Source organism: Pararge aegeria, chromosome 21, assembly GCF_905163445.1.
Source record: "Pararge aegeria chromosome 21, ilParAegt1.1, whole genome shotgun sequence".
Lineage (NCBI taxonomy): Eukaryota > Metazoa > Arthropoda > Insecta > Lepidoptera > Nymphalidae > Pararge > Pararge aegeria.
The window spans coordinates 4,382,842-4,410,644 of record NC_053200.1 but is presented as its reverse complement, the minus strand read 5'-3'; the positions used below and the strand labels follow the sequence as shown (position 1 = coordinate 4,410,644).

General features: G+C 35.5%; 2 protein-coding genes across 3 annotated transcripts in view; one reads left to right on the top strand and one right to left on the bottom strand.

Annotated features, from left to right (window-relative positions):
* LOC120632989 (probable beta-hexosaminidase fdl) overlaps positions 1–27,803 on the top strand; it is a 111,872-nt gene that overhangs the window by 27,845 nt on the left and 56,224 nt on the right. The window contains exons 2-3 of one of the 2 annotated variants that reach the window (XM_039903001.1): positions 1,275–1,318; positions 23,724–23,777. The gene's annotated coding sequence lies outside the window, so the exon portion shown is untranslated. The remainder of the gene's footprint in view (positions 1–1,274; positions 1,319–23,723; positions 23,778–27,803) is intronic. The other variant, XM_039903002.1, reaches the window with a different exon arrangement.
* The window catches only part of LOC120632990, a 38,442-nt gene continuing 33,376 nt past the window's right edge, over positions 22,738–27,803 (bottom strand). Inside the window, exons 4-5 of the mRNA XM_039903003.1 lie at positions 23,323–23,412; positions 22,738–22,850 (exon numbers count right to left, since the gene is read on the bottom strand). Coding sequence (XP_039758937.1) covers positions 22,749–22,850; positions 23,323–23,412 — 192 coding nt within the window. The 3' untranslated portion in view covers positions 22,738–22,748. The remainder of the gene's footprint in view (positions 22,851–23,322; positions 23,413–27,803) is intronic.

Genomic DNA, 27,803 nt, shown 5'->3' with positions numbered 1-27,803 from the left:
TGCTGCTTAGTCATGAATCGGTATCGTAGTGTGGGATTCTACCTAAAAACCTTAATAAGCTGCATGTATGCAGTGCACGCCACTGGATAGCCCAACTTTTGAAAGCCAAGGAATATAACTTTTGAAATTTTCACTCCTAAATAACCAATTATTACGTCATACATTTTTAAGGCAAAATATGAAAAAATTATTATAATGTGTTTACTAATAGGAATTATATTAAAATCTTTATGAATGTGAAATGTGTGTTACTATATGAATTGAATAGAGATTTTGGTACTTCTTCATGTATTACGCGTGTCTTTGTTTCAAATCAATCGATGCCGTAATAGGAATAAGCATTTTGTGACGTAATTTATGACTGCTCTTAATACAAGGACTCTATAATAGGCGTGATCAATAATTACTATATCCAAGTATATAGTAGTACTATATCCAAGAAATGGCCTTATTTTTACAGAAATCGTCATATTATTGATATTATATCCAAAAATTATTCTGTAGTCTTATTCGTAGCAGTGGGCAGTGACCCTGCTTTCTGAGTCCAAGGCCGTGAGCTCGATTCCCACAACTGGAAAATGCTTGTGTGATTAACATGAATGTTTTTCAGTATCTGGGTGTTTATCTGTATATAATAAGTATTAATGTTTATTACATGCATAAAAAATTCAACAGCTATCTTAGTACCCACAACACAAGCTACGCTTATTTTAAGGCTAGATGGCGATGTGTGTATGGTCGTAGTATATATTTTTTATTAAATAATTTATTTATTTACAAAAGTTCAAGCGTTAAAAAATTATGCTCATATAGACGTGATGTCACAATTTTGAATTCCGCGTTTCATCTGTCATGACGGATCGCTAGATTTTGCAGTTTTGCTTATGGGAATGAAATACCAATCTCATTTCGAATATAAAAATAAATACGTTTGTATAATACATGTATTGTACAATACATTCGTAACATTATTATAATTTTCATTACATAAAAACAATGTTTTAGTGATTCTTTTTTACTGTCACCGTGCCCAAATATAACACTATATTTTTAAATTAATTCTGCACTGTGGTCAAATTTAGATTTTTATACTGATTTTATCATATTATTGCACGCCTAACTTGCCAACTGCCTTATTACGTGTATTCTATATTTACACGGAGAATGATTTCCGAGATTCGGGGTATTACATTATCGGAAAATACTAACTGTTATATTATACTTATTGTATACTTAGCGAGGATTAAGTGACATTTCGTGTTTCCCTGTTTCAGATCAATCGATGTGAACTGCGGCGTAATGTGACACGTATGAGATAGTAAGTATCTTTTAATGCAACCATAACTGGCAACGTTGTCGTTACTACAGCCTTCCTTCACTTGTAAAATCGTGATCTGCGTCGAAATGTAGGAGGAATATAAGATCTAGCTGTCTACCCATTTTACGTACGCAAGCGACCTTTCTTCCAGTTTTTACTAATATAATATCATTGGATAGATGAGGCGTTGCTGAATTCCATGATATACAATTAACATTCAGTTTTTGTTGAATGAAGAATCAAACGTGCATTGTAAAACAGCTCTTAACAATTATCCGGGCTCGGAGCGAAACGTGCGTAGAGAATGCATTAGTAGATCTGTTTGCAGTGGCGTGCACCGGGTTCTTTGAAAGGCCAAAAATTCTGCTTGTATACGAGTAATATATATCAATTTTAGGGTGGCCAGTGCTTTTGTGCATGTATGAATTGCACACCACTGTCTGTTTGCAGGCGTGGTCGCAGGCGTTAAAAGATTGAAGAAATTATAAATTGCACTTTGCGGATTTGTCGTGAAGCGGTGATAGCCCAGTTGGTAGGAGCTCGATTTCACTTTCGGGGGGCCGAGTAAGAATCCCAACACGCATCTCTAACTATTCCAAGTTATTGCGTTTTAAGTAATTAAAATTTCACTTGCTTCAACGGTGCAGGAAAACATCGTGAGGAAACCTTCACGCCTGAGAGTTCTCCACAATAGTCTCAAAGGTGTGTGGAGTCTACCAATCCGCACTTGGCAAGTGGTGGACTACGGCCTTAAACACCTTCTCATTGTGGGAGAAACTTTTGCCCTGTAGAGGGGCTGTAATAGGTGGATATGAAGATAAATTTTCATTTAAATACACCACACATACAGTACAGTACCTACATACCTTTAAAGTAAGATTTAAATGTCAAATGATTTTATGTCACAAAGAGGATATAAACACTTTGGTGTGTACATTAAAATCTACAGAATACATTATAACTCTTATTAATATTTTGGTTTGTTACGTGAATATTTGACGACAAAATGTTATTTTTGAATTGACTATTAACTTTTTTGAGAAATAAAATGCATAATATTATCTTGCAGAATTAGAGTAGGCACAATTTAATGCAAAACGAAAATTTCAACTTTCTTAAACTTATTATTTTTTCTTGAATTGCCACATTTTTCTTGCATTTTATAACTGCTGATAAAATTGTGTCTTTAAAACCTCGTCTCGCAGCGCAGAAAAATAAACATCTGTCTGAATGTCTGAATTGAAAAAGTTCGGAAGAGAGCCACAAATATTTTACAAAAAAGTTTTTTCATTCCCGGTTTAAAAAAAAATCATTGGAACCTCGGGGGCTGGTAAATGACATATTGACGGTGTGTTCTTTGTTTGGAAAATATTTGACCACTGCCGTGTACCTACCAATCACGGATTCATGGCTAGTCCGTAGGTACAGTACGGTATAGTTATCAAAGGTAAATAAAAACGAAATGTATATTGACTAAACAAGCTGCTTTTTATTTTAGATTGTTCTTTTTTGTTTATTTATTTAAATTCCATTCTATGTTAGCCATTCGCTGCTTTCTCACCCGGTTATAAGAGATGATGAAGTTTAAGATGGTACTTTTATTAAACCCACACCTCTAATTGTTTTTAAGCGATCTTATCGTGTTTTATCGTACCAGGTGGTGCTTGGTAGCCAGCCACTGCCAAAGCTCCCACCTTTTAGCAGACCCGACAAGAGAGAATTCAGAAATTAGGAATTCCCAAATTGTCCCTGCGGGGAATCGAACCCGGGACCTAGAGAGGTCGTCGAGTCAAAAATCTAGTATTACATTAGAAAGCAGTGAGATAAATAGTAACATATTGAATCAATGTTAGAGAGTATATTTAGCACTAGCGACCCGACTCGGCTTAGCATATGTGCAATATCGCCGTCGGCTACCCCGCTTGTAACTCCGTAACCGCTATGTCCCTTCATTTTAAATGTGTAATATCTTCGAAAATATTTATTCAAATTAAATGCTTTGATATTTATTAATTATTTATTTATTGCCGTAGTATATTTATTTATAAAATGCACAATGTATTTAAGGTCCTCATTTCTTCTCGTTAAAAACTCACAATAAACATTTTATATACTCAAGTAGAGGAGTTATCTCTAAGAGATAGACAGACACCATTGTGGATTGTTTGGTGAACCTTATTAAGGTCTACAATACTGTAGTACATTATTTTGATCCATCTGACCAAACGTTTGCAATTTAAGTGTTTATTTTTAAGCCATCACGTTAGAAACCTCTAAAATTATCGGGGTATCTTTACTATATTATGCATGTATTATACACTAGCGGACCCGCGCGACTTCGTCCGCGAATGAGTCGACTTCAAAAAATATTCGTATGTTGTCACGGACTGTTTCATAGAACTGTGATGAACTTTTATGTTTTTCAGTGTCTGGGTATTTATCTATATATTATAAGTATTTACGTATATTATTCATATAATTATTCATCAGAAAAGCTATGCTTACTTTGGGGCTAGATGGCGATGTGTGTATTGTCGTAGTATATAAAAAAAAAAAAAACAGAAACACCAATTCCGACAATTCCGATATACTTGTTACACACTTCCGTCGTTTGGCGTAACGTTTACTGTTCATGCTTCGCACGCATTAGAAACTCTCAAAAAGGATATTTTTTGCAGTTTTTGCAACATTTCTCATTAATAATAGTAGCCATTGGTCGTAGCATGATGTTAAATAGCCGTAATTGTTACTACCAATCCAAAAAAAAAAATCTAAACAGCATTTTCTGAGATTAGCGCGTTCAACCAAACAAAATTTGAAAGCTTTATAATATTTTAACTATGCTTATCCAAAAAAACACGTCAATCTTAAACTCCGTTGCGCGGATTTTAAAAGACAAATGGGGAAAAAATAGCGATGCTATCCTGTAGAAGCTGTTTGCTTTTCCGGGATAAAAAGAAGCCAATGAGATATTCCAGACTATTTTGTAGGTTTATGTGCCTAATTTAAACCAAATCGTTTAATTCGTTGTGGCGTTAAAGCGTAACAAACATCCATCCATCCATCCAAACATACATCCATCCATCCATACATCTATCCTCACAAACTTTCGCTTTTATAATATTAGTAGGATGGTACACATACATTCGACCGTTGTCCCATATGCCTGGCGACTTGCTGTTATCTGTAAAGAATTATTTTCTTAATCTCCGACAATATTCATCAGATCTATACACTGTCAAATAAAAAAAGAATTATTAAAATCAGCGCAAATTTAACTGAGATATGAAGTAAAATTGATAAAAATTTTCATCCCATTTCCCGGAGGAAACTTATTGTTTATTGGCATAAAAAGTATCCTATATGTTGACCCGCGATATCAGCTACCACTATATCAAATTGTATTTCAATCCGTTCAGTGGTTTTCAAGTGATGCCCGGACAGACAGACAGACAGACAGACAAAAATTAAATAAAAATCTGTTTTGGACTCAGTATCGATTATAAAGCATCCTCCGGTCAAAATATATTAAATGTTCAGAAATCTTCCAGTCACAGATTTTTTTTTTTAATTTGGAAAACAAACAGCTATAAATAAATTGTTACAGTGAATTTGAGCACGGTTTTATCAAAGTTCATGTTGTGGTAAATCTGATTAGAAGTTATAAGTTACTGAATCAAAATTCGACGACGCACTTTGCTACTACACTTCTCCAAAATATAATAACCTCGCCTTGCTAACGTCTGCCTTGTAACAACTCCCGCACGTGAACTTTTAGCTTAGAACTTTTTTATTATAAGTATAGATAAAAACTATCCTCTTAGATCACTGTGTCCATGAATAAAAACCGCATAAAAATCCGTTGCGTAAGTTTAAAGATCTTAGCATTTATAGGAACAGACAGACAGCGGAAAGATTATATGTATAACATATATGCTTGGATCAGTGACACTCCGGCAATGCGAAAGGTCACACAATAGTATTAAAATAAATTAGACTGACAGAAGAACACCCAAATCTTTTATCCGAGTCTGAAATCAGATTACATGATATTTGTATAGAGATGCGATCGGCGGATGAGCGTAAACGATTGATCGTCGACAAGTAATTGATTGATTCGATTTAATTATTATTATTTGCTAGCACATTATGCATATACACAGACAGCTAAACATTGAGCAGGCTGTATCGTCATCATCTTTAGCCTATAATTTTTATGTACTGTATAATTTAAACAAAATTTGTTTTATAAATTTAAAATGCATATAAAAATTTTCGAAACCGACAGGTTTTGAACCTGCCATTTGATTTTGAACCAAGTGTAGGTAAAAGCACTAATAAAAATTATAAAAATTATATAAAAGTAATGTGTCATCTCTTTTCAAACATGTCTCATTGTAATATGGACCTTTGAAAAAGTGGATCGAATCTGCAGCGTTTCCTACTAGATGACGCTACAGTCGCTGTAAGACTGATGTGAAAGTCACATACTAATTTCGGCTTCGACGGTAGGAGAGCAATAGCTTAATTGGAGAAAGCGCTCAGGCCGCGATTGCCAGAGTCGCAGGTTCAAATCCTATTGGTTCCGAAAATTTTTATATGCATTTTAAATTTTTAAAATTAATAATTCTTGATAATTAATAAGATAATTTCATTTCATACCCATTCTGAGATAATTGGTGAAAAACCCTCACACACACACACAACACACCGCACACACGCACACACACACACACACGCACACGCGTGCGCGACTTATTACCGTTTTGCTACGGGGGCTAAATATTACAATTTATTAATAATTGTAGGTAAACGTACCTAATAATTAATTTTGAATCTGAATTAAATGAATATTGATTTCATCGATGCCGTACAGGATTAGCTAACAGGGTTGCTGTCATATCATCCAATAAACATTTAGTACTAAATTTTCTTCGGTGGATCAATGCTCTAACAGATTTCGATGACCTGGCGCAACGGTTAGCGCTGTAGTTTAAAGTGGGATGTCCCGAGTTCGGTCCTCGGCACAGTAAATTTAGGAATTTCTGAATTTTCTCTGATCTGGTCTGGCTGGAGGCTTTGGCCGTGGCTAGCTACCACTCTACCGACAAAGACGTGCCGCTAAGCGGTTTAGTGTTCCGGTGCGATGTCGCGTAGAAACCGATTAGGGGTATGACTACCATACTCACTAACAGGTTGGCCCGCTACACTCCAGGTGAGATTGCAGTCAAGGGCTAACTTGTAGTGGAACAAAAAAAAAACAGCACTTAACCAGCGTGGTGGATACCGATTGGTAGAATTTACACTCCTTTGAGAACATTATGGAGAACTCTCACGCGTGCACGTTTCCTAGCGATGTTTCCTTTCACCGTTAAAGCAAGTTCTATTTTATTTTATTTTTTTTTTATTTTTTTTTATTTATTTGGTATCTATGACCCATCACTACGCACTACACTTTAATATAAATAGAATAATTAAAAACTAAACTAAAAAAAAAAAACTTATATTAAATATTAATATGCAATATAAAAAAAAAAGTTACAAATTAAAATTTCTGCGTCCAGGCAGCTCTACGTGGAGTTTATATACAACTTGTAAATTGGAGAGTCGTATCGATTTATTCGTGCTTTTAGAATGCCGTTACTGCTTATCCACGTTCTTTTCATCAAGGATGCTATTCGATTTCTTCTGATGGCAAAAAAGTCATCAGTATGACCCATCGCGAACATTTCTGATGCACTACAATAACGGGGTAAGCCCAACAGCATTCTGAAACCATCATTATACTGAAGTAGTAGGGCGTTTAGCGATGCCTGTGTATTTTATTGTATAAACTAAAAACATGAATAACTCTAAAAATTTAGATTAGATCTAACCCGTCCTTTGGGGGCAAAGGGAAACAGACCGTAGACGCCCTAACCATTAGTCCATCACCGCTTTGTTATTATGTTTTTTAGTTAGTATTAAAAGTGTCAACCCTAACCCAAAGTCGTATTTCACTGACCACAGTAAATTGACAGTAATGCGGGGGGGTTAGACTGCACTAGACAAATTAATGAAATTTTGGAAAACCGCATCACTTTGGTTTGGAATTTTGTTAAACAAATACTACGAACTCAGAATACTACGTACCACAGAAACGAGGCTATGTAAATATATGAAGGTTGCCTGCCTTTCGGTATTCTATAAGATATATTTCGGAGAGTGTGCTCAAGAACTGCATCCCTACGTGGTCGATATACCGCGGACGCGTACAAAGCAGTTCGCATCTTTGACCAACTTAAACTTATTTAACTTCTTTGACCTACTAAAAAATAGACATAAATCAGTGATACCTATAAATCACCTGAGAAAAGTATAGAAACCCGAAGGTAACATAAGATTTATCTTTGCGCAAATATCACACTATAAAACCTCATTTAATAAATACAACGAAGCTTGATTTAGGTTCAACAAAGTTTTTAAGGTTGATTAAAAAAGAATTCATGCCTAAAATATTATTTTTGAAAAATTTATTATTGGTAGGATACAAAGAGGCCCCGAACAATAGGCCTCGAGCCTACTCGAACGTCAACCGAGGCTTCGAGGGCTTTGTAAAGCAGCAAGTAGTGACTCTCCTAAAGCTATGTACCTGTGAAGGGTCCATACACGGGACGATCCGCGTCCGACGTAAATCGTAACCTCAAAAACTTTGTCTGGGTACTGGTAGCACGTAATATTAAGAAATTGTTGCCAGTCTCCAGAAAACAAGCTAAGGACCACTGACCTGAGGCAAAGCTAAAAGCAATGAAAAGCCTAAATATTAAGTTTCATGTAACTTGAAAATGTAGTAGTAGAGTTTTTGAGACAGAGCTCGTCCGGGGACTTCCTACCTTCATGCTTATTTTGGCCACACACATTTCCACATAACATGAGGTGGACCATTTGTTCGACAATTAAATATACTACGACAATACACATCGCCATGTAGCCCCAAAGTAATTGTAGCTTGTACTTTGGGTCCTAAGATTACTGATGATTTTGTTTTATGAATAATATACATGTTTGATCGGGCGGATATTGACTTGATCCGTTCGACCGTTCCGTGATTTTGCACTCCGGATTGGGACTTGACCTCGTTTCTCCACCGGGGTTGGTTCACACTGGGTCCGCTGGCTGTGCAGCGGCTGGCGATGTGGCCCTGGGTTCCGCACTTATAGCAAACTACAGAGCTACCATTGAGTTTCATTGTTTTCGGTGTGATTCTCATTTGCACGATGCGATACCACTTCTGATGTAGGATCGGGCGGATATTGACTTGTGCCGTCCGACATCGTGTGGGCAATTTTCAGGTATCGTGCAATAAGAACACCTTTAGATTTGACTCGCTTTGTTCGAACACTAAATTTAACTTCTTACACTGAATTTAACTAATATCGTAATAGCAAACTTTTAAAATAATAACCACTAAAAGAAACGTAGGACAGTTCAGTGACGACGTCTTTCTGCCTTTCGTCCCAACTAATTAATAATCCCAATTTAGTCAGTAGACCCCGTCACGACTCTGTCGAAGCGCGCCAAAACTGTTGATTCATGCTAGCCGCTAGCTGGCGCGTTTGCGTTTCATTTAGTGTCCGTACTCATTTCCGGCTGCGACATACAGAAATTCTTATAATATAAAGTTAAACACCCAGAAACTGAAAAACATTCATGTTCGTCACACAAACATTTTCCAGTTGTTGGAATCGAACCCACAGCCTTGGACTCAGAAAGCAGGGTCGCTGCCCACTGCGCCAATCGGGTATCACTTATTATTACTAAAAAAAATGTCAATCTTTCATACAAACTGCCTTCTCTGTTTAACCCCCTAAAAGGGAGAAAAAGGGAAATGAACCTTTCTAACACCTTTAGGGTGCTAAAAAGAATAATATAATGAATAAAAGTTACCTGTACGCTTACTCTGAGACTTGCACGTTCGAAATGGAATGGAATGAAATGTTCAACCATCAGTATACGGAATATAACGCTTAGTATTTATTTGCACGCACATAGTGTGCTTATCCAAAAATATATGATATTAGTATATAGAAAATCAGAATGCAAATTTACGCTAGAATTAAGAAACTACCATTTTACCAGTACCTCTACCAGAAGTCAGAAATATACGCATGAATAACAATTTCGCTGTAAACATCTTCATAGTTTTAATAATAGTATGTGATTTTTGAAACATATTAAGGCTTTAAAATGTCGGAATTACTGGAAAATATGGCACACGTCAATCCCTCCGTAAAATGGTGGAAAGATGGAAGTTACCCAACACGCTAGGAATACGTGCTCCTTCTGTAGAGAGGATTCCATCGAGCACAGCTGTGTTGGCATCTGGTCTTGCAAGCGCTGTAAGAGGACAGTAGCTGGAGGTGCCTGGGTATCCTCTACCACTGCTGCCTCTCTATGCTGGTCAGCTGTCAGAAGGTTACGTGAAGTCAAGTCAAGTAAAAACAGCAGAACCTCCTTCTTACCCGCTCTGAGACCTACCTTGAAAGCTTTCATACTACATATCCAAAAATTTCTATATAATCTGTAATATCTATCTTTTATCTATCTATATATATAAAAGAGAAAGTGTGTGGGTCCGTAACGGCTCCGAAACGGCTGGACCGATTTCAATGAAACTTTCAGGGAATCTCCGGATTGACCTGGCGAGTAATCCTCTAAAGTTTGGTGACGATCGGAGCACTCCTATTTTTGAACTGTCAAATTGTCAAATACAGCTTTTATTTACTATGATGATCTTCTATTGTTGGGTGTATATGGGTGTAGATAATGGTCTTCACCTGCTCGAGAAGAGAATAGAAGAGAATGAATACGGAGAGAAATAAATGATTGAATATATTATGAGACTAATTAAAAATGTTGTAAGTTTATTATTTAAATAAAATAAAGCAAAATCTAGCCCAGCGAAGCCGGCTGGGTACGCTAGTAAAACTTAAAAAATCGATTATGTCCGCAATTGGCAAAAGCCGGTATAAAGACTTATCATATATCGATAAGTACAATCGATACCGACTACCACATCACTACTTCCTCGACGACTGAGTAAATGCTTTACGTAACTGTTGCATAGTTCCGAGTTCTACCCTCGTTTAAATTATAAATATAGGATTAATATCAGGAACAATTAAATGCAATGCATGCACAATTTTATTAATAAACGTATGTCTGTACTAAGTTCTAAGTAAAACAATTTATTAGCATCTGTTATGTGGCTCAATAAGTTGTTAAAAATGTTTAGTTTAAATGCTGTAAAGTTTTATGGTGTTGTTACCTGCTAAACTGTAAGTAATATAAGTAATATATTATTTATTTGTTTAAACTAGGCTAGTCACTAGGATATGAACTGTAATACAATTATGTAATTAATAAAGATATTTTTAAAACCAAACAAACAAACAAACAAACCAGCTCTGAGATGGATTTCGTATAGAATATATCTTTATGGGTACTCAAGGAAACTATTTGCCAAGTTTCAAATCTCTATTCTTTAAAACTGTAGGTACGTTTGTAGTCATGGCTCTATATAGGTATAGATACCCGAATATTCGAAGTTAGTATCGGCGAAAATACCGAGACACCTCTCAAGACTCAAAGCGCTCTCTAATTCCTCCTTCCAATTGATTACGAATCCATTCGAGTAGAATTTCCTTAGACTGCGCCCAGTCTGCTCGTCAGCTGTCGATACTGCACCCTGTTTTGAGAGCAATAATCCAATGCTATTGATTAACTTACTTTAAAAAGACTTTTGTTTATTACTGACCAAATTTCTCGTACTGACTAACTAAGCGGTGATAGCTTAGTGGTTAGGATTTCGGGAGGCCGAGTTCGAATCCCAGCATGCGAGTCTAACTTTTCTAAGTTATGTGCGTTTAAGAAGTTAAAATATTACTTGCTACAACGGTGAAGTAAAACATCGTGAGGAAACCTGCATGCCCGAAAGTTCTTCAAAATGTTCTCAAAGGCGTGTGGAATCCACCATTCCGCACTGGGCCAACTTGGTGGACTACGCCCTAAATCCTTCTCATTGTGGGAGGAGACCCGAGGCCTGTCGTGAGTATATATGATAGATAGTGATAGGCATGATGATTATGATGATGATGGTACAGTGTTCAGCATTTTCATCTACAGATCCTGGATTATATCTAATATAAGGCATCGAATATAAGTTCTATCGAATTTAAGGCGCAAGACGCACAGATATAGAGACTGATTGCCTATAAAATATGGAAATATGACACGTTTTATAATACATCAATTGGCGGGTAGACACACCCGCAATACGCCGCAAACGAAAATTTATGTATTTTAAACTGTAAACTAAATAATAACTCGTAAAAATGCATAAAATGATTTTCATTTAACCCCGTGTTTTCAAGTGAATACAAAAATTCTTCGCGCTAGGCGGAGGTGGCGCAGAGTTTTGAATCCTGTTTAGTTCCCAAACTATTTAATAACTATTCAGCATCTAGTTCCGAGCCGCGTACTTTATATTCATAACGCTCCTACAGAACTGCCCCATTTAACGCTTCAAGCATACGTTCTTTCTCTTTTCTTATTCTCGAACTTATTTTCAGATACTTTCTAGCTAAGCTTTGCTCATATTATATTCTCAAGGCTCGTTGTTGATAGGTCTTACGTCTTGTAACGCCTTTGAAATAGATATTTTTAGTTCCTTTATTTAACCTCAGTTATGAATATGTGAGTTTTCCATGTTAAAAAATTCATAGTATTTATACTTATTTTACTTCATCAATGGCATATAACAGTCTGTTGACTGTTGACAGTCAGCTGTTGCTGACTAAAGGCTCCTTCCAAGAGGAATGTTTTCCCGTAATCATCATGCTGGGCAAATGTACACTGGCCACGATGGTAGTAGTAGCACAGCAGGGCTAGCACAAGCTGGAGACAATAATTATATCCCCCGATTACATTCCCCCGGTGGACAAATATATAAAAATACAATTTGTATCTTTGTCCGTAAACTAGTACATTTGTCAATATCAGAGACGCAAACAGAAACGCGGCAACCCTATCAACATCCTGACCTAATATTATGCATTTTTCTATGCTCCTAAGTTAACTATAGTGGATGCTAGCTAATGCTATGTTCGTCGACTAACTTCCATGTTTGAGGCTCTCCAATGCAAATCCATAACACCGTCGACATACAAAACACACATAGACTAAAATATAGACGACGTTCCATTTATAAAACTGCCACGTTACATCTAAGCAACGTGTTCCAAGTTCACGCATGACTAGTCGGCAAACATCTTAACGATTACGTCTACGTACGCTGTACACATACCTGACCAGCCACGTGGATGTGATTTATGAGAATTTACAAGTAAATTACTTTCTTAGAGGATTCTGGAAATGCTACTTCAAAGGCTCGAGATTTGGGGTTTAAAGTCTTAGTATGAGTTTTTTCGTGAAGCGAAACAATAAGTACAAATTCAGAGTAAAATCGAACTCGATCGAGGGTATCATACGAAAGAGCTTGACCAGTAGAATACTACGTAGTAGCAGAGCTTTCATGACAGCTCACCCGTGTTGCTCTGTTTATAGGCGATGGTGTTCCACTTACCATCAGATGGGCCATCTGCTTAGTTCGTCAATCATACCTATAAAAATTTCTAAAAAAAAAAATCTACACACTGTGTTTAATTTCAAATCTAACACATATAACTCCCTCAATATGGATATTAAATGAAAGGGCTTGACGAGTAAAAAAATGTACACTATATATTGAATCTTTGGATATTTTTAGACTTTAATTCACGAATTATAATTTATGATTACCTCCTAAAATGTACGTCCAAATATGTAACATGACTTAAAGGGCAAGTTACTCGTATATACAACGGGTAAATGAAAACAGAAATATTTCTTCACTAATTTGATTTGACTTATCACTGTGAAACCGAAACACTACTAGTTTTTTAGTAAACCACTGCCATTTTTTACTTAAAGAATCATCACATCACATGCAAAGAAAAATGAAGTGTCACTTTATTAAGTAGGCGTCGCGTAGCGTACTATGCACGTGTCGGTCTTTTATCTTCTATAGGGTTGTCATAAGTAAACACTTAGGATGTTTTTAATTAGTTTGTATTAAAAAAAAAAAAGCTTCTTTTGATTTAGTTGGTGTATATATTTAACACTGACATTAAAGGCATCCGACAACCATTTCGGTAATCCATCGAAGCGAATTCCTCCAAGTTATAAATCGCCGATGCTCTCGCTGGTTGAGTTAAATGGAAGCGGGAAAAAGATAAATACGAATAGTTTTTCATTTTCCTATTTGATGTTTCCGATCGTTTGATCAACTAATGTGCTCAGTTATAGCAGGCTTAACTAAGGCTATGGCCTCAGTATACAGCGTGCGCGGGGTCCTATCGCTGTATTACCCATAGAAAGCTTGGGTGTAAATTATTGCTTCAACCAGGGCCCTTTTCAAATAGTTTTATAGGACAACTAGCTGTTGCCCGCGACTTCGTCTGCGTTTGATTTTGTTTTTAAAGTATTCAGAATCGCTAAGCCTTAAATGAGTATAGTAGTATATATAACATGTGACTGTCAATTAATTATAGACAAATAATTTGCAATAAAATAAAAGTGCGACTATAATTAAAGATCTAAGCTATCCTATCTCTTAAGTTGGACCAGACTGCTCACGGTGTGCCAATTTAATTTAAAATCGCTTAAGTAGTTTAGGAGTCCATCGCGGACAAACATCGTGACAGGAGATTTATATATATTAAGATGTAAGATGGTGATAACAAAAAAAACAACCAGCTTAGTTTGATGTGGGCTTCTTCTAAGAAAAGGGCGCGTTTGGAACCCTCGTAGCTTTTGTTTTACGTTAACGAATTAAGTTGTCGCCATCATCTAACTTCTATGTCATATTTTACATGTAATGTACGCATCAAAAGTGCCATCTATGTAACTATTTTAATAAAGAAATATATGACTATGACTTTGACTTTGACTCTGTTACTCCCACGTCAGGATGAAAATGATATCCCCCGAATATATATATATACCCCTGACAGCGCCCCTACAGAACTACCCCATTAAAAGGATTAAGCATACGTTCCTTATCTTTTCTTATTCTCGAACTCAGTTTCAGATACCTACTACTTTTTTTTAAATTTATTAATTAAAAAAAAATTAGGTCGAGGTTGAGATTATGCCCGACCTATAATACCCTAAAACAAATATTAACTTCACAAAACTTAAATTTAATTATAGATGGATACATCCTCAAATTAACTCGTATAAGGCTCTCGCAGCTGTACGAATAGGTTCCGCAAGAACACTTTCAAATATACCCACGTTTGTTAAATTTTTACTGTAATTCTTTACCATTGTAGCTCGCATCTAGCTAAGCTTCGCTCATATAATCAAGGCTCGTAGTTGCAAGATCTTGCTCGTTTTGTAACGCCTATACTTTTCAAATATGTCTTCTTAAAATATACATTTCAAATATATATTTAAAAAGACTACGCGGCCGATTATCTCTTCGTTGCCGGTCGGATCAGGCAAAGTCGCTCGCAGGCCCCTTTACCAAGGTAGCTGTTAAGGCCGCGGATAGATCAGAATGGAAGGTTGTAATAAACAGTGCAACGAAACTTGAATCCGGCCACGACTTTCGTTAATGAAGAAAAAGACGAAGAAGAAATTGCTTGCACTCGCCGCAGAACGCTTTTCACTCAGGTCCAGTCCAAATTTAGCGCAGCCAGTCAGCGGTTTTACCATCCATCAAAGCCAATTCTTTCACGTTATAAACCGCGAACGCTCGCGGCGGTTATCGGAAATCTGTTTTTTAAAGCCAAATAAAAACTTGTCTACTCCATCCGGATGCGAATAGCCTTTTTGATGCGATGTTAACTTACTAGCTTTTGCCCGCGGCTACACTACAGGTAGCTAGATTTTGTCAATCTATTCCGGCGGCGTCCAATTCAAAAAGGTTTTTTTTCCATATCACGGGAAAAGTTTTTTATTTCTAGACTATCTGTGCCTACGTTCTTCGCCCGTGTTTATTTCGGTTGATGTACTATTTAAAAGGGAACACGAAGTAGGTATATGATCTATACCTACTTTTCTACATTTTACATGGCACCGACTTAAAAATGTTGTAGAAAATATGTATTTCTTGCATTTTAGTTGTTGTATAACACAGTCGGTTATCTTTTGTCAATTTTTGTTTTTAAATTCAATATATAGTAGTAACGACTAAGCCACAGCCGTGTTAAGATAGTATCTTGTTATCTTTGCACATACATTACGCTTAACAGGGAATCATAAGACACTACATGTTGCTCGCGACTTCGTCCGCGATAAAATTTTGATTTTCCGTTCACGTAAATCATGATTTATAAAAGCAAAGTTTAAAAATATACTGTTAATACTCCTCAAAAAAGATATAAGTAGTGTGCATCTCAGGTTAACTTAAGCGGATGCCCGCGACTTCGACAGCGTAGAATTCATGATTTCCGTGAGCTTGAGAAGAGCCTTTGCCCTTATCCAGAAAGAACGAAACATTTCTTCAAGATTACTTTACTAGTTTATACGGTAGCTACAAACATACAGAAAGAGACACTTTGGCGGTTATAGTTATATTATTATATTGCGGATTATTGTTATACTTAAACAAAGTTTCAAAGAATCCGTTAATCCCGAATGTCCTAATTTGACCACCTTAGGTCATCCCTCCGTTTACCTTCATCTGATGGGCCGATTTCTGCGTATAAAACTTCTCTTTTATTGCACGTGCATTGCTGACTTATTAGCCCGTTTATTCATAAAATAAAATGTTTCTTAACTGATTTATTTTTTGTGATATGCTTGAATTTGTTTTTTTTTTATACTCCACGACAACACATCGCCATCTAGTCCTAAAGTAAGCTTAGCTTGTGTTATGGGTACTAAGATAACTGATGAATAATTTTGTTAATAATATACCTACATAAATACTTTAAATAACAAATAGATAAACACCCAGACACTAAAAAAGATTTATGTTCATCACACAAACACTGTCCAGTTGTTGGAATCGAACCCACGGCCTTGGACTCAGAAAGCAGGGTAGCTGCGCCGATCGGCCGTCACTATTTAAAGAACGCTATTTTCTTAATTTCAGCTTTGTAGACTTGGTAATTAACAAAATTCAGCATTTTACTGGCATTACTACTGGCATTTTACCACCGCCACTCAAAAGTTATATCCAAGGTTCATGTTTTTTTTTTTTTTTTATAAATACTAACTCAAAAGCAAAGGTATTTCATACAAACTTCCAAACCCAATATCACCCCCTTTGTTGGGTTATTTGCTGTATGAGTGAATTAGTTAGTTGTATTTCCTTGTATATTTAAATTTAAGATATAACTAACGACTTACTTTTGAAGTACGGATCCTTAACTAAAAGAACATATTGTAGGTACCTCTTACCCGTTTTATTTATAAAAGATATTTCTATACAAAAGAAACTGAAGATAAAATTGTATTATTCATCCTTAAGTAGGTATGCCTTACTGAGTAGGGAAGACATGCTACGAGTTTAAGTATTCCGAGCTCTCTTGTTAGTACAATTATTATTAGAGTCTTTGTACTGTAGTAGAAATAAATTGGATTCTTGCAGCAGGTGTGGTTCGCAACTGAATGTTCTACACTCCGGGTTTTAGACTGTTTTAAAGATAGAACGGGGTTTTAAATACTTAACAGAGATGAATCTGTTTCTTTAAAAAGAAAAACACAAAAGGTAACTTTTATTTTTTTGGTTTTTATTTCACTACTGGCCCTTGACTACAAATTCGCCAAATTCGTAAATGATGATGCAGGCCAAAATGGTTAAGATATCAATGAAATTAAAAAAGCTCTGACTTATTTCACACCGCATGATGCACCATGTACAAGCACCATTTTTTCCGAAATTTACTAACGAGCTTGCTTTCAATCTTCGTTAATCTTACTACGAAACATTATGGAGCTTTATCTGAAAGCTCCGAACGAATACTCAAAATAAAGCAAACAATTGTATAAACATTGTTAAAATGAAACATACCTTAAAATATTATGTATAATAAAATAATTGTGCTCTAGGTAGAGATACCCGCTTCATTAAACTAGTAACCCTCATTGTTGAGAATATAGGGTTGCCAATCCGTTATACGCAGTAAATTCTAAAACATTACATTAGTAATAGTAGTAACACTACCGTCGCTTAAGCAGTATTATTAAATATTGTTTTTGTATGTTTAGGATGTCAAGATATACATAAATAAACTGCAATTTTAACATTATATATATGCTGTTAAAAGCGATTGTAGTAAGTTTTGCCACGTATGCATAGGGCGGTGACAACCCTGCGCGACCCATAATTTTATCAGGTGGCCCAACATTAGGGTCCACGTTATTATATGATACGTTTATTTAACTGCTCCAAAATGTATTAATTGGGTGCGCGCAGAGCTCCAGATTTCTTTGTATTATTTGTTTAGCAGATAAAATAGGTCACCAATCGTCCGTAATTCCGAATAGGGTTGTATGTCTGAAAATGAAAATTTAATAGATTTTTTTTCCCCTCCTTATTTGGCTTGGACTCACCCCCGTATCAGCATAATAAATATTTCATAAACTTAACAAGTAGAACACATGAATTCAAAAGAATTCGGAAACTACTGTCGAGTAAACGCGCATTTTTAATATTTTCAAATACTGTCTTTAAATATATATTTTTTTTTATAATTTATAATAGTTTTTTTTTTTTAACAAAATGTGTATTACTAAACTCAAATTAAATCTAGTGAGGTGAATAAAAATAACACCTAAAACCTAACCAGACTTGAGTCAAATTAAATTAACGTCAATTGAATGCATTGATAAAATATACTCTTGAACATTTATTTCTTATTATTTTAGATTTACATAAATACACAGAAAACATTAAGGAAAAGATTGAAATGTAATATAAGTTCTTAGTTTATTAAACTGATGTTTACTTACATTATCACTGTTTTATTTCCTCGCAGTCAAAGTGTAAAGGATGTTCTTATAACATGGACATAACATTATTTTCCGCACTAGTTGTAAAAACAACCATTTCACTTCTCTATTCGAGCTCGGGTGGATGCAGACTAAAACTTCTTAGTGCTTTAGTGCATAAAATTAATTAATCATAATAATATTCAAAAATAAATAAAATGGTGCTGTAACATTTCGAGGAAAAAGGCGCTTGTAATTGGGTCCATGCTAATGTTTCATGTAGAAAGATTTAAATGAAGTTTTTTAAGTACTTACAATATCACTGTTTGAATTTCTTTCAATCGCGGTTGAAAGATGAATATAATTACCGCGGTCTTGAAACTCCATCTTATCTTCGACTTGGGCTCAGTTTGATTTAATTTTGCACCAAAAAACTTTAAAAATTTCTTATGTCATCATACTTAACTCATATTCAGCCATTACGCGTACCATTGCTGGGCTCATTCATGGGGGAGAGGGCTGTAGAGCATAGACCCACCACCTGCTGCGATGCGAGATGGTGGGCTTGAATGTTTTGTACATCGATTCTTTTCACATGGTTTAACAATTCAGTTTACTAACTACGTTGCTGAACTAAGCTGAACATGAGCAGCTCAGTTAAGAATGTCCATGTCGAGAATCCAACGGATGAATTTCTACCCAGAGCCTTTTTTTTAAATTCCTAGTACTAAAACAAAAGGGCTTTAATATAAATGAAAACATAACAATTTGGTAAAATTTTCATTTATTTTTTATTCATGTGTACAAGGTGAGTACACATGAATAAGCTACTCTGTGCTACAATTTTATTTAATGACTTAAAATAAGCGCACTCGTATAAAAATAAAAATAAATTAATCAACTGCATTTTTAACATGCAAGTACTGCATTTATCGGCGATAGCCTAAAAGGAGAGGCTTGTGTGGACTGAGTTTGTTTCCCTTTAAAATATTACTTGCTTGAACGGCGGAGGAAAATACTGTGAGGCAACCAACATGCCTGAGAGTTTTCCGTAATGTTCTCAAGGGTGTGTGAAGTCTACCAATCCGCACTTGGCGTACTCTTTGTATACTTTGTACCCAAAGTACGAATAAGTTCTTATTTTAAAGTCGAACTGTTTTTAATTTATCGTAACGATCAGTTTAGAGTTTTAGATCAATTTTCAAATGCTTTTCGGAGATATTCGTGCCAGTTATGTTTACACAAATCAATTTGGTGAATTAAATTAACATAGCTTAATGATATTAAACAACAACATACAGGCAATTATATATTTTCTCTTTAACATGTAAAATTAATAAATTGTAATCGGCGGACCAAGTAGATGGCCGACCCGACGGTAAGTTGAAAACTTGAAAGAAACATATTGCGAAGTGCCGCACTGAGTCCATCAACCTGAGGCGTAGGTGCTAAGTCTTATGTGCCTGTAATTACAACCACGCCCTCCAGACCGGAACCGGTGGCGTGCACTGCATTCATGCGTAAAGGCACTGCATATGCTGCTCTGAGGGTAGGGACCCTCAGAGCTCATTAGGGTTTTGGAAACAATAGAATCCAACACTGCGATACTGATTCATGACTAAGCAGCACCTAAACATGTAAAACCCGTAGTGTTTTTCTTCGTTGTTTTGCACGCCCCTGGTTGGAACACAGCATTGCAAAAATGCTACTTGGCGGCAGAAATAGGGATTTCGTTAGTACTTTCCCGGTCGAGCTCTGTTAGAAAAATCTCTACTGTAACATAAACGGGTTCTTGAGTATGCTGCTAAAAGGACACTTTCGAATTGTCCTGATAATATAAATACCTCTACCCTCCGTAAATAACAATGCGTGGGAAGGTAAACTGATTGAAATGCTTAGCCGACTAGTGATTAATATGATTAGGTCTTTATTTAATAATAATTGGTTATTAACAGTCTTAACCTATTCATAAGATATCATGAACTTTATTACAAAGGCCACTTATCTTATCATTACTTATGTACATCCTTCTAAGGATTTAATAACTACTTAGTTTAATTGTTACACTTCTAAAGGTATCATTGATATTTTTAAACTCATACGCACACTTTATACATCTAAATGCAGGCAACAAAGCAATATATTTTGTGAGAAATAAATAAGTATGTTTATTGCGTGCCACACAAATTATTAAGAAAAGAGAGATATACTGAGTGTCACATAAAACAGCATCGATGGAACGCTCATACAGTTATATGCGACTGAGTTTTTTGAGAGGTATTATGAAAATTAAGCTTAATTTGCTATACTCCGCGAACAGCGAAATATATATATATTTGCTATGGTTGACATATTCTAGTAAGTATTCTAGTATCCTATATCCAATAGGTATATATAGTATATTATTATGATATTATCGTGATTAATCTTCATCACTATGAGTCTATTTACGTGACCCATTCATTTAAATGTAGTATGTATATATATATATATATATATATATACTAAATTACATATATATATATATATCTATATATATATTTGCTATGGTTGATATATTCTCGTATGTATGCTAGTATCCTATGTCCAATAGGTATGTATAGTATATTATAATGATATTAGCTATATTTTATTTTAATAAAGCGTGTTTGAGGCCAGTTATATCTACAGGACCTACATAGATTTTATTGTTTAACGTCTAATGAGTGAAAGAGTCAAAGACTTCGGGCCTTCGTTTCGTGGGGGACCGTGTTTGATTGCCAACACGAACATCATTTATTGTTATGTGCTTTATATTTTAAGAAATTAAATATCACATGCTTTAGTGGTGCAGGGATACATCGTGAGGAAACCTTGAGAGAATGCCTTGAGAGTTCTCCATAATGTTCTCAATGGCGTGTGAAGTCTACCAATTCGCACTTGGTCAGCGTGGTGGACTACGGCCTCCTTCTGAGAGAAGACACCGTTAAAGGAAGTGATATTTAATTGCTTAAATTAAAAGCGCATATAACTCCGAAAAGTTTGATGTGCGTGCCGGGGATCGAACTGGACGCCCCCGAAAGGGAAGCCGATGCCTTACCACTGGGCTATCACCGCTTTACGTGTCGCAAATAAAGGCACCTAATTAAAGAACAAACTTCCAATCTCTGAACCCTAGCTCGCAACAATACATATCGATAGACTGAAAATAAACAGCATCAGAAAAGTTTCCAAAGTGCCATCGCAGTGAGACTTGTTAACAATGAGCTGAAAACTTGAACTTTTAATAATCGCGAATGCTATTGAAATATACCTATCTCATTTTAATGATGACGTCAAGAGTTTTATATTTCGGGCACTTGCCCCCAATATTGTTTTGGGATTGCACTTCTGACTAGGCGAACAGGAAACTAGAGGACGCTTTTGAATTTTTTTCGACACGGATGGCTAAGGATTTAGCAGTGTTTGCGGGATTTGGGTCTAAAGCTTCGCTCCTTCACAATTTTTAATCTCAACACGGGAACTATTTGAGAGTACGGTATAGAAAGTACATGTCCTTTTCCATAGCATAGGTGACATGCATATTAAATTTGAAAGTAAATAATTTGTCTCGGGAACTACTTAAGGAATCGGGATAATAGGTAGCCTATGTTCTTTTCTACATCAAAGACTACATGCATGCATGAGTGATTGAGTAACAAACATCCACTCTTTCACATGTATAATATTAGTAGGATTATTAATTACCACTGGATCATTATTTTAGGGACGTCAAGGCGTGTTATATAAAACCGTCATTCTTAAATAATATTGCGTAAAGCGATGACAGTAAGCTCCCTAAAACGGTTTAAGATTTGCACGTTTGCAATTGTAAAGCCATTATCTAAATCATATCAACAAAGTAAAGTCGTAGTTGCAGTACCTACTACCGATTTTAAGCTAACAAACGTTCAGCTCGGAACTTTACATGTATATGTGTCCTTTTTAATCTCATATTACAGAGTTTGATAGATTTTAGTAGAGTCACTCCAAACAGACTTACTCGTATTTGACTCAAAATTGCTTATATTACGCCTACTTAACTAAATGAAATTAGAATTTTGATACTCGAAAACGACTTTACGATTGCGAGAGTGCAAATATTATGCTAAAAAGGTAAAGCCACAGATGAGTGGTCATGTGCAACTTTGCAGTACATTGCAACCAATCACAATACGTGCATATACCGGCACATCTGTGATTGGTCGTAAACATCCACGCCATTGTGGACACAAAAAGTGTGGTTAAATGCTTCGCTTTGACTTAGCTTAAGAGTACTGCGATTATATTATGCCTATATTTATGAAATATAACCAAAAAAATGCTTTGAATGCTTTGCGATACCACGTACAAACATTTTTGAAAGATTTTATCCTAGGGTGACAATTCATTATAACTTTGTATCACGTAGTAAAACTGCGGCCTCGTAGGATGGCAGGCCGCTGTCCACTCTTGCAGTGTTGCATTTCGAACAAGGTTCTGTTACCACCTCCTGTAATTATTACAATAAATCATTTTCTAATTGTATTATTTGCCTAATTAATTTTAATTGTAATTATAATCTAATATATATGATGTAACTAAATATTATGTAGTATTAGTATGTAAAGTACATGAAATGTTTATTAATTAATGATTTTTAAATTTGATGTTGTACTATCACGTTTTCCGTACCTCATATGCTTCGCCAACCAAAGGTTGTCTGGAAGAGATTGCTTCCAGTGATAAGACTGCCTTTGCGCATATATATTACTTTATATGAACAAGGTCGCTACTAAGCGGCAAGGTTGCCTTTTTAATCTTAAAGTAATAGACTTTAAGTTTCTACTTTTCTTTGTAAATAATCTAAACCCGTTGTGGTGAAAATAAATGAAAAAAAATACAACATCTGAATTTCATTCACTGAAATTCTGGATATCTAAGGTGACACACAGAAACTAGTATATGTATAAATCATGACTTACTTGTAAAACGATGCTATCCTTATGCAAATTTTCCTCTATGACGGTCTCGTACGCCGGCGGAGGACCAGGGATATCCTCCAGGCGCGGATGCTGGAATTAAATTGTTGATTTTTAAAAATTTACAAATGCTTCAGCACCTAGTATGGAAAACATATTCAACGTCAGCACCTCCTTTGTTAAAATAACCCTATCTATAATCGGCACGTTGTGTGTGTACCGATTGTATTGAGGATGGTTTTGACTTTGTGAACAATAAAGTATTATATATACCTATTAGTTATATAGTATTATATATTTATATTATTATAAAATGACTTTTCGTATAAATTTGCCTTTACTTCGACTTCAAAAACAGTCTATACGTGACAAAATATGTGTCATCTAATAGGTTTCTTTTTCAGATGCTCCTGTTTATGTCCGGTAAAGAAACGAGCCCTGACTTTACCAATAGTATGGTGAGTAAGAAACAATTGAAGGATTGGTATATTTTGGTACCAATTATGTTTTAAATCCTTATTTATTAAATTAGGCTGTGATAACTATTAAAGATATAAGTTTAACTGATTTGGTTTTGATATGAATTCAATGACCTTTTTTCTATATTTTCGTTGTAGAATACTGTTTGTGAACTCGCAATCCTTACATAAACTATATCGTTTCTAAGGATTGCGCATTGTATTAGGTTATGTGTAAAAAAAATATCTTGGCCAATAAAGGAAAAAAAACAATAACTCATACTATTAATACGTAAGTGCGTTTGTTTGTTTGTTAGTCCTTCCTTCACGCCCTAACTAAGCAACCAATCTACTTGATGTTTACAGACACTGAAAAACATTCGTGTTCATCACACAAACATTTTTCAGCTGTGAGAATCGAACCCACAACCTCGTGCTAAGAAAGTGGGATCACTGCCTACTGCGCCAATCGGTCTCCTAATGCAAAAAGAAGCCATAAAACGTATTTTTATTATTAAAATTAATAATTTAAATATGTTCTATTGACTTATTACTCCGAAATACTAGATGGCACTACAAAATAGCGCCTACGTAATATACACATGGTATATAACGCAAAAAAAAAAACAAACTATTCCAGTATACGGTTTTAAAACCCAAAAAGACCAAAACTTATGTTGACGCTGGAGCGAAATGAAACGTAAGATTGAAACCAATACGTCTGGAGCCTGGGAGTGTTTGTAAAGCACCAACCGGACCGACACAAAGAAAGAGTCTCTTGTCGAATGTCGAATGTCGAGTCGAATCTTCGATCTAAATTTATCTAGTCCAGGGATGCCATATTTAAAAAAAAAAAAAAAAACAGTTCCTTAACATCGCCTTTAGCCTATTTAAAGGACCTATTGCAGGAAACAGGACAACTCTTGCATAAGAGCAGATATAGTTCTAAAGTCACTCCACGTTGCTTCAATGCAATTTGGCGGGCTTGAACGATCCATAATAACTGTCACTAACGACTCTCCGAAGAACCAAGCAATCTTCCTAACTTCAAACTGGTACCCGACAGGGAACCCTGAAAATTTTGGTCCTGCACTCGTCAAATTTTGGCCTTGGTATCCGTAGTCCAATGTGATAACCACTAGACGTTTCATTTAGGCAATTAAACTCCGTAAATAATTGATATAAGAAGTGTATTTTTTTAAATAATATATTCAATATGTCGCACGTACGTTTACAAAGGTTTGCAGTCTCTGCTTTACCTACCTGTAAAGCTAAGGAAGGATACAATTTTTTTAAGTGAAGTTTATTTTCAGATGTATTAAAATCTCTTCGATCCCCTCTACGAAACACTTCCGTATGTAAGACAATGAAGAAAACCTCCAGTAAGAGTTATAAAAAACTTAAGAGTAGGCATTGTAATAGTTATATAAAGCCTACCTCAAAGTATTTATAACTCGAGATTATACTGGAGATTTTCCTCAGTTTGAGCATAGAGGGTATTCACGCCACTGCTTATATGTATTTGCTTTGAAATGGCCCGGTCTTCAGAAATCTACAAAAGCCTAGAACAGTCCACTGCCGAGCTAAAGACCTCTCCCAACGTGACGAATTGCTAAATGTATGCTATTTAGCAATCTTAATGACGGCGTGGTCCGAGTGGCGCAGTGGGCAGCGACCCTGCTTTCTGAGTCCAAGGTCGTGGGTTCGATTCCCACAACTGGAAAATGTTTGTCTGATGATCATGAATGTTTTTCAGTGTCTGGGTGTTTATCTGTATATTATAAGTATTTATGTGTATTTTATTCATAAAAAAATATTCAACAGCTATCTCAGTACCCATATCACAAGCAACGCTTACCTTGGGGCTAGATGGCGATTTGTGTATTGTCGTAGTATATTTATTTATTTATTAAAACGAAAGATATAGAAAAATAGAATAGAATAGAATAGAATAGAATTTGTTTATTTACCAGAACAACACAAACAGACTTACATACGGAGTAACTTAAAAATTTTGTACTTAATTATAAATAGCTTAAGTCTATGATGTGTCGTGCCAATAAAAAGGTTCTGACTCAGCTTAATGCTCCGGATACTAATGTACCCACAACTCTGGTATTCTGTCAGTACCTATTTAGTTGAGGGAAGTCCAATTATGAAATCACATATAAAAACAATAAAAAAAAAAAAAAAAAAAAAAATATATATATATATATATATATATATATATATATATATATATATATATATATATATATATAAACTTTATAAAAGAAAGTAAACTTCATTATGGAAAGAAGATGAAAATTCATTTTTGTTTAAGTAGTAATGGAAAAGTATGTTAGTCAGATAATAATTTTCAGTTTTTAGTAGTTATTATTGTAAGATAGTGCCACATTAGATTTTTGAATGTTCAGTAGATAATAGCGATATAATTTTTTAAAGCAAAACTTTGATTTGGCATTTCTAAAAGGCGGTGGGATGTCGTTCCAGCATTTGGTGGCAAGATATTTAAAACTGCCACGAAATGCTGCAGACCTGTGGCGTGGCATCGATAGTGGTGGCGCTGAAGTTCTTTTACCGTAGCAAGGGTCGCGCCAAACTAATTTCCTATACAGGTATGGTGGTTCTTTTGTTTTAACAACACCAAAAAGAAGAGTGCCTACTAGCAAATTATATCTATTTTTCATGTTTAGTAGGTCATGATCATTTAAAAAAGGACTGATGTGAGATCTGGGCGGAATAGTAAAGCAAAATCGGGCGCAAGCATTTTGTGTGCGCTGAATTAATCGCCACGATTTACCTAATAGACATGGACCATAAACAGTAAAACAATAATTTAGTTTCGAAAGTATCAGCGTGTCACAAAGTTTCATTCGAAGATTGATGTTAATGTAAGGTCTAATCCTGTACAGTACTTTTAGTCTATAAAAACAGTTTCGTACTAGTTCCACTACATGTTTTTCGAAACGTAAGTTTTCATCCATTCGAAGTCCTAGATTACGAGCATCACTTACATGTTCAAGGCATATTCCATTGATATTCAACTTTGGCTGGCAAGCTAAAATTTTACTAACTTGCTTTTTAGATCCTATTACCATAAATTTAGACTTGATAGGGTTAAGAATAAGAGCATTATGTTGACACCACAGTGAAATTTTATCAAGGACTTTATTCAATTGCCCGACTGCTTTATTAACGTCTTGGTGATTAACAGGAACATAAATTTGAAGGTCATCAGCGTATGAATGATATTGACAGTTTTCCATACAGTTAATTATATCGGCAGAGTACAAAATAAATAAAAGAGGACCCAAAATTGACCCCTGAGGAACACCTCTACTAACAGACTTTAGAGTCGAAACTAGGTCTTTTCCATCGGTTTTTCGTATAACCACTTGTTGCATTCTATTCTGAAGGTAACTAGCAAACCATTGGACTGTTGCTGAAGAAAACCCGTAGTAAGAAAGTTTAGCAAGCATTAGCCTAATATTAATCGAGTCGAACGCACGAGAAAAGTCTAGCAGAACAAGGATACTACCCTGGCCGGCATCTTGGGATGTGAGTAAATCATCTATGACGTCTGATAAAGCGGAAGATGTGCTACGATTTTTCCTGAACCCTGATTGAAAATATGGTAATAAATTATTTTTTTCGCAATACTTTATGACTTGGTTGTAAATAACTTTTTCAAGAATCTTAGAAAGATATGGAAGAATACTTATTGGCCTTAAATCCTTGATTTCAGATGGGTTATTATTCTTGGGTAAAGGTAAGATTAAGGCTGTTCTCCAGCATGAAGGAAATTTCGTAGATAATATTGATTTATTAACTATAGCTGTGATGACGTTAAGAGTAGTCGGTAGTGTAAGAATAATCATATCCATGTTTACTTCGTCTATTCCTCGTGCGTTAGATTTAATTCCTAGTATAATTTTTGCTACTTCATAATCATGTACAGTCTCCAGTTCAAAACTACTAACCGCGGAGAATTTATGAGTCTCGAAATAGTCTAAAACAGACGGG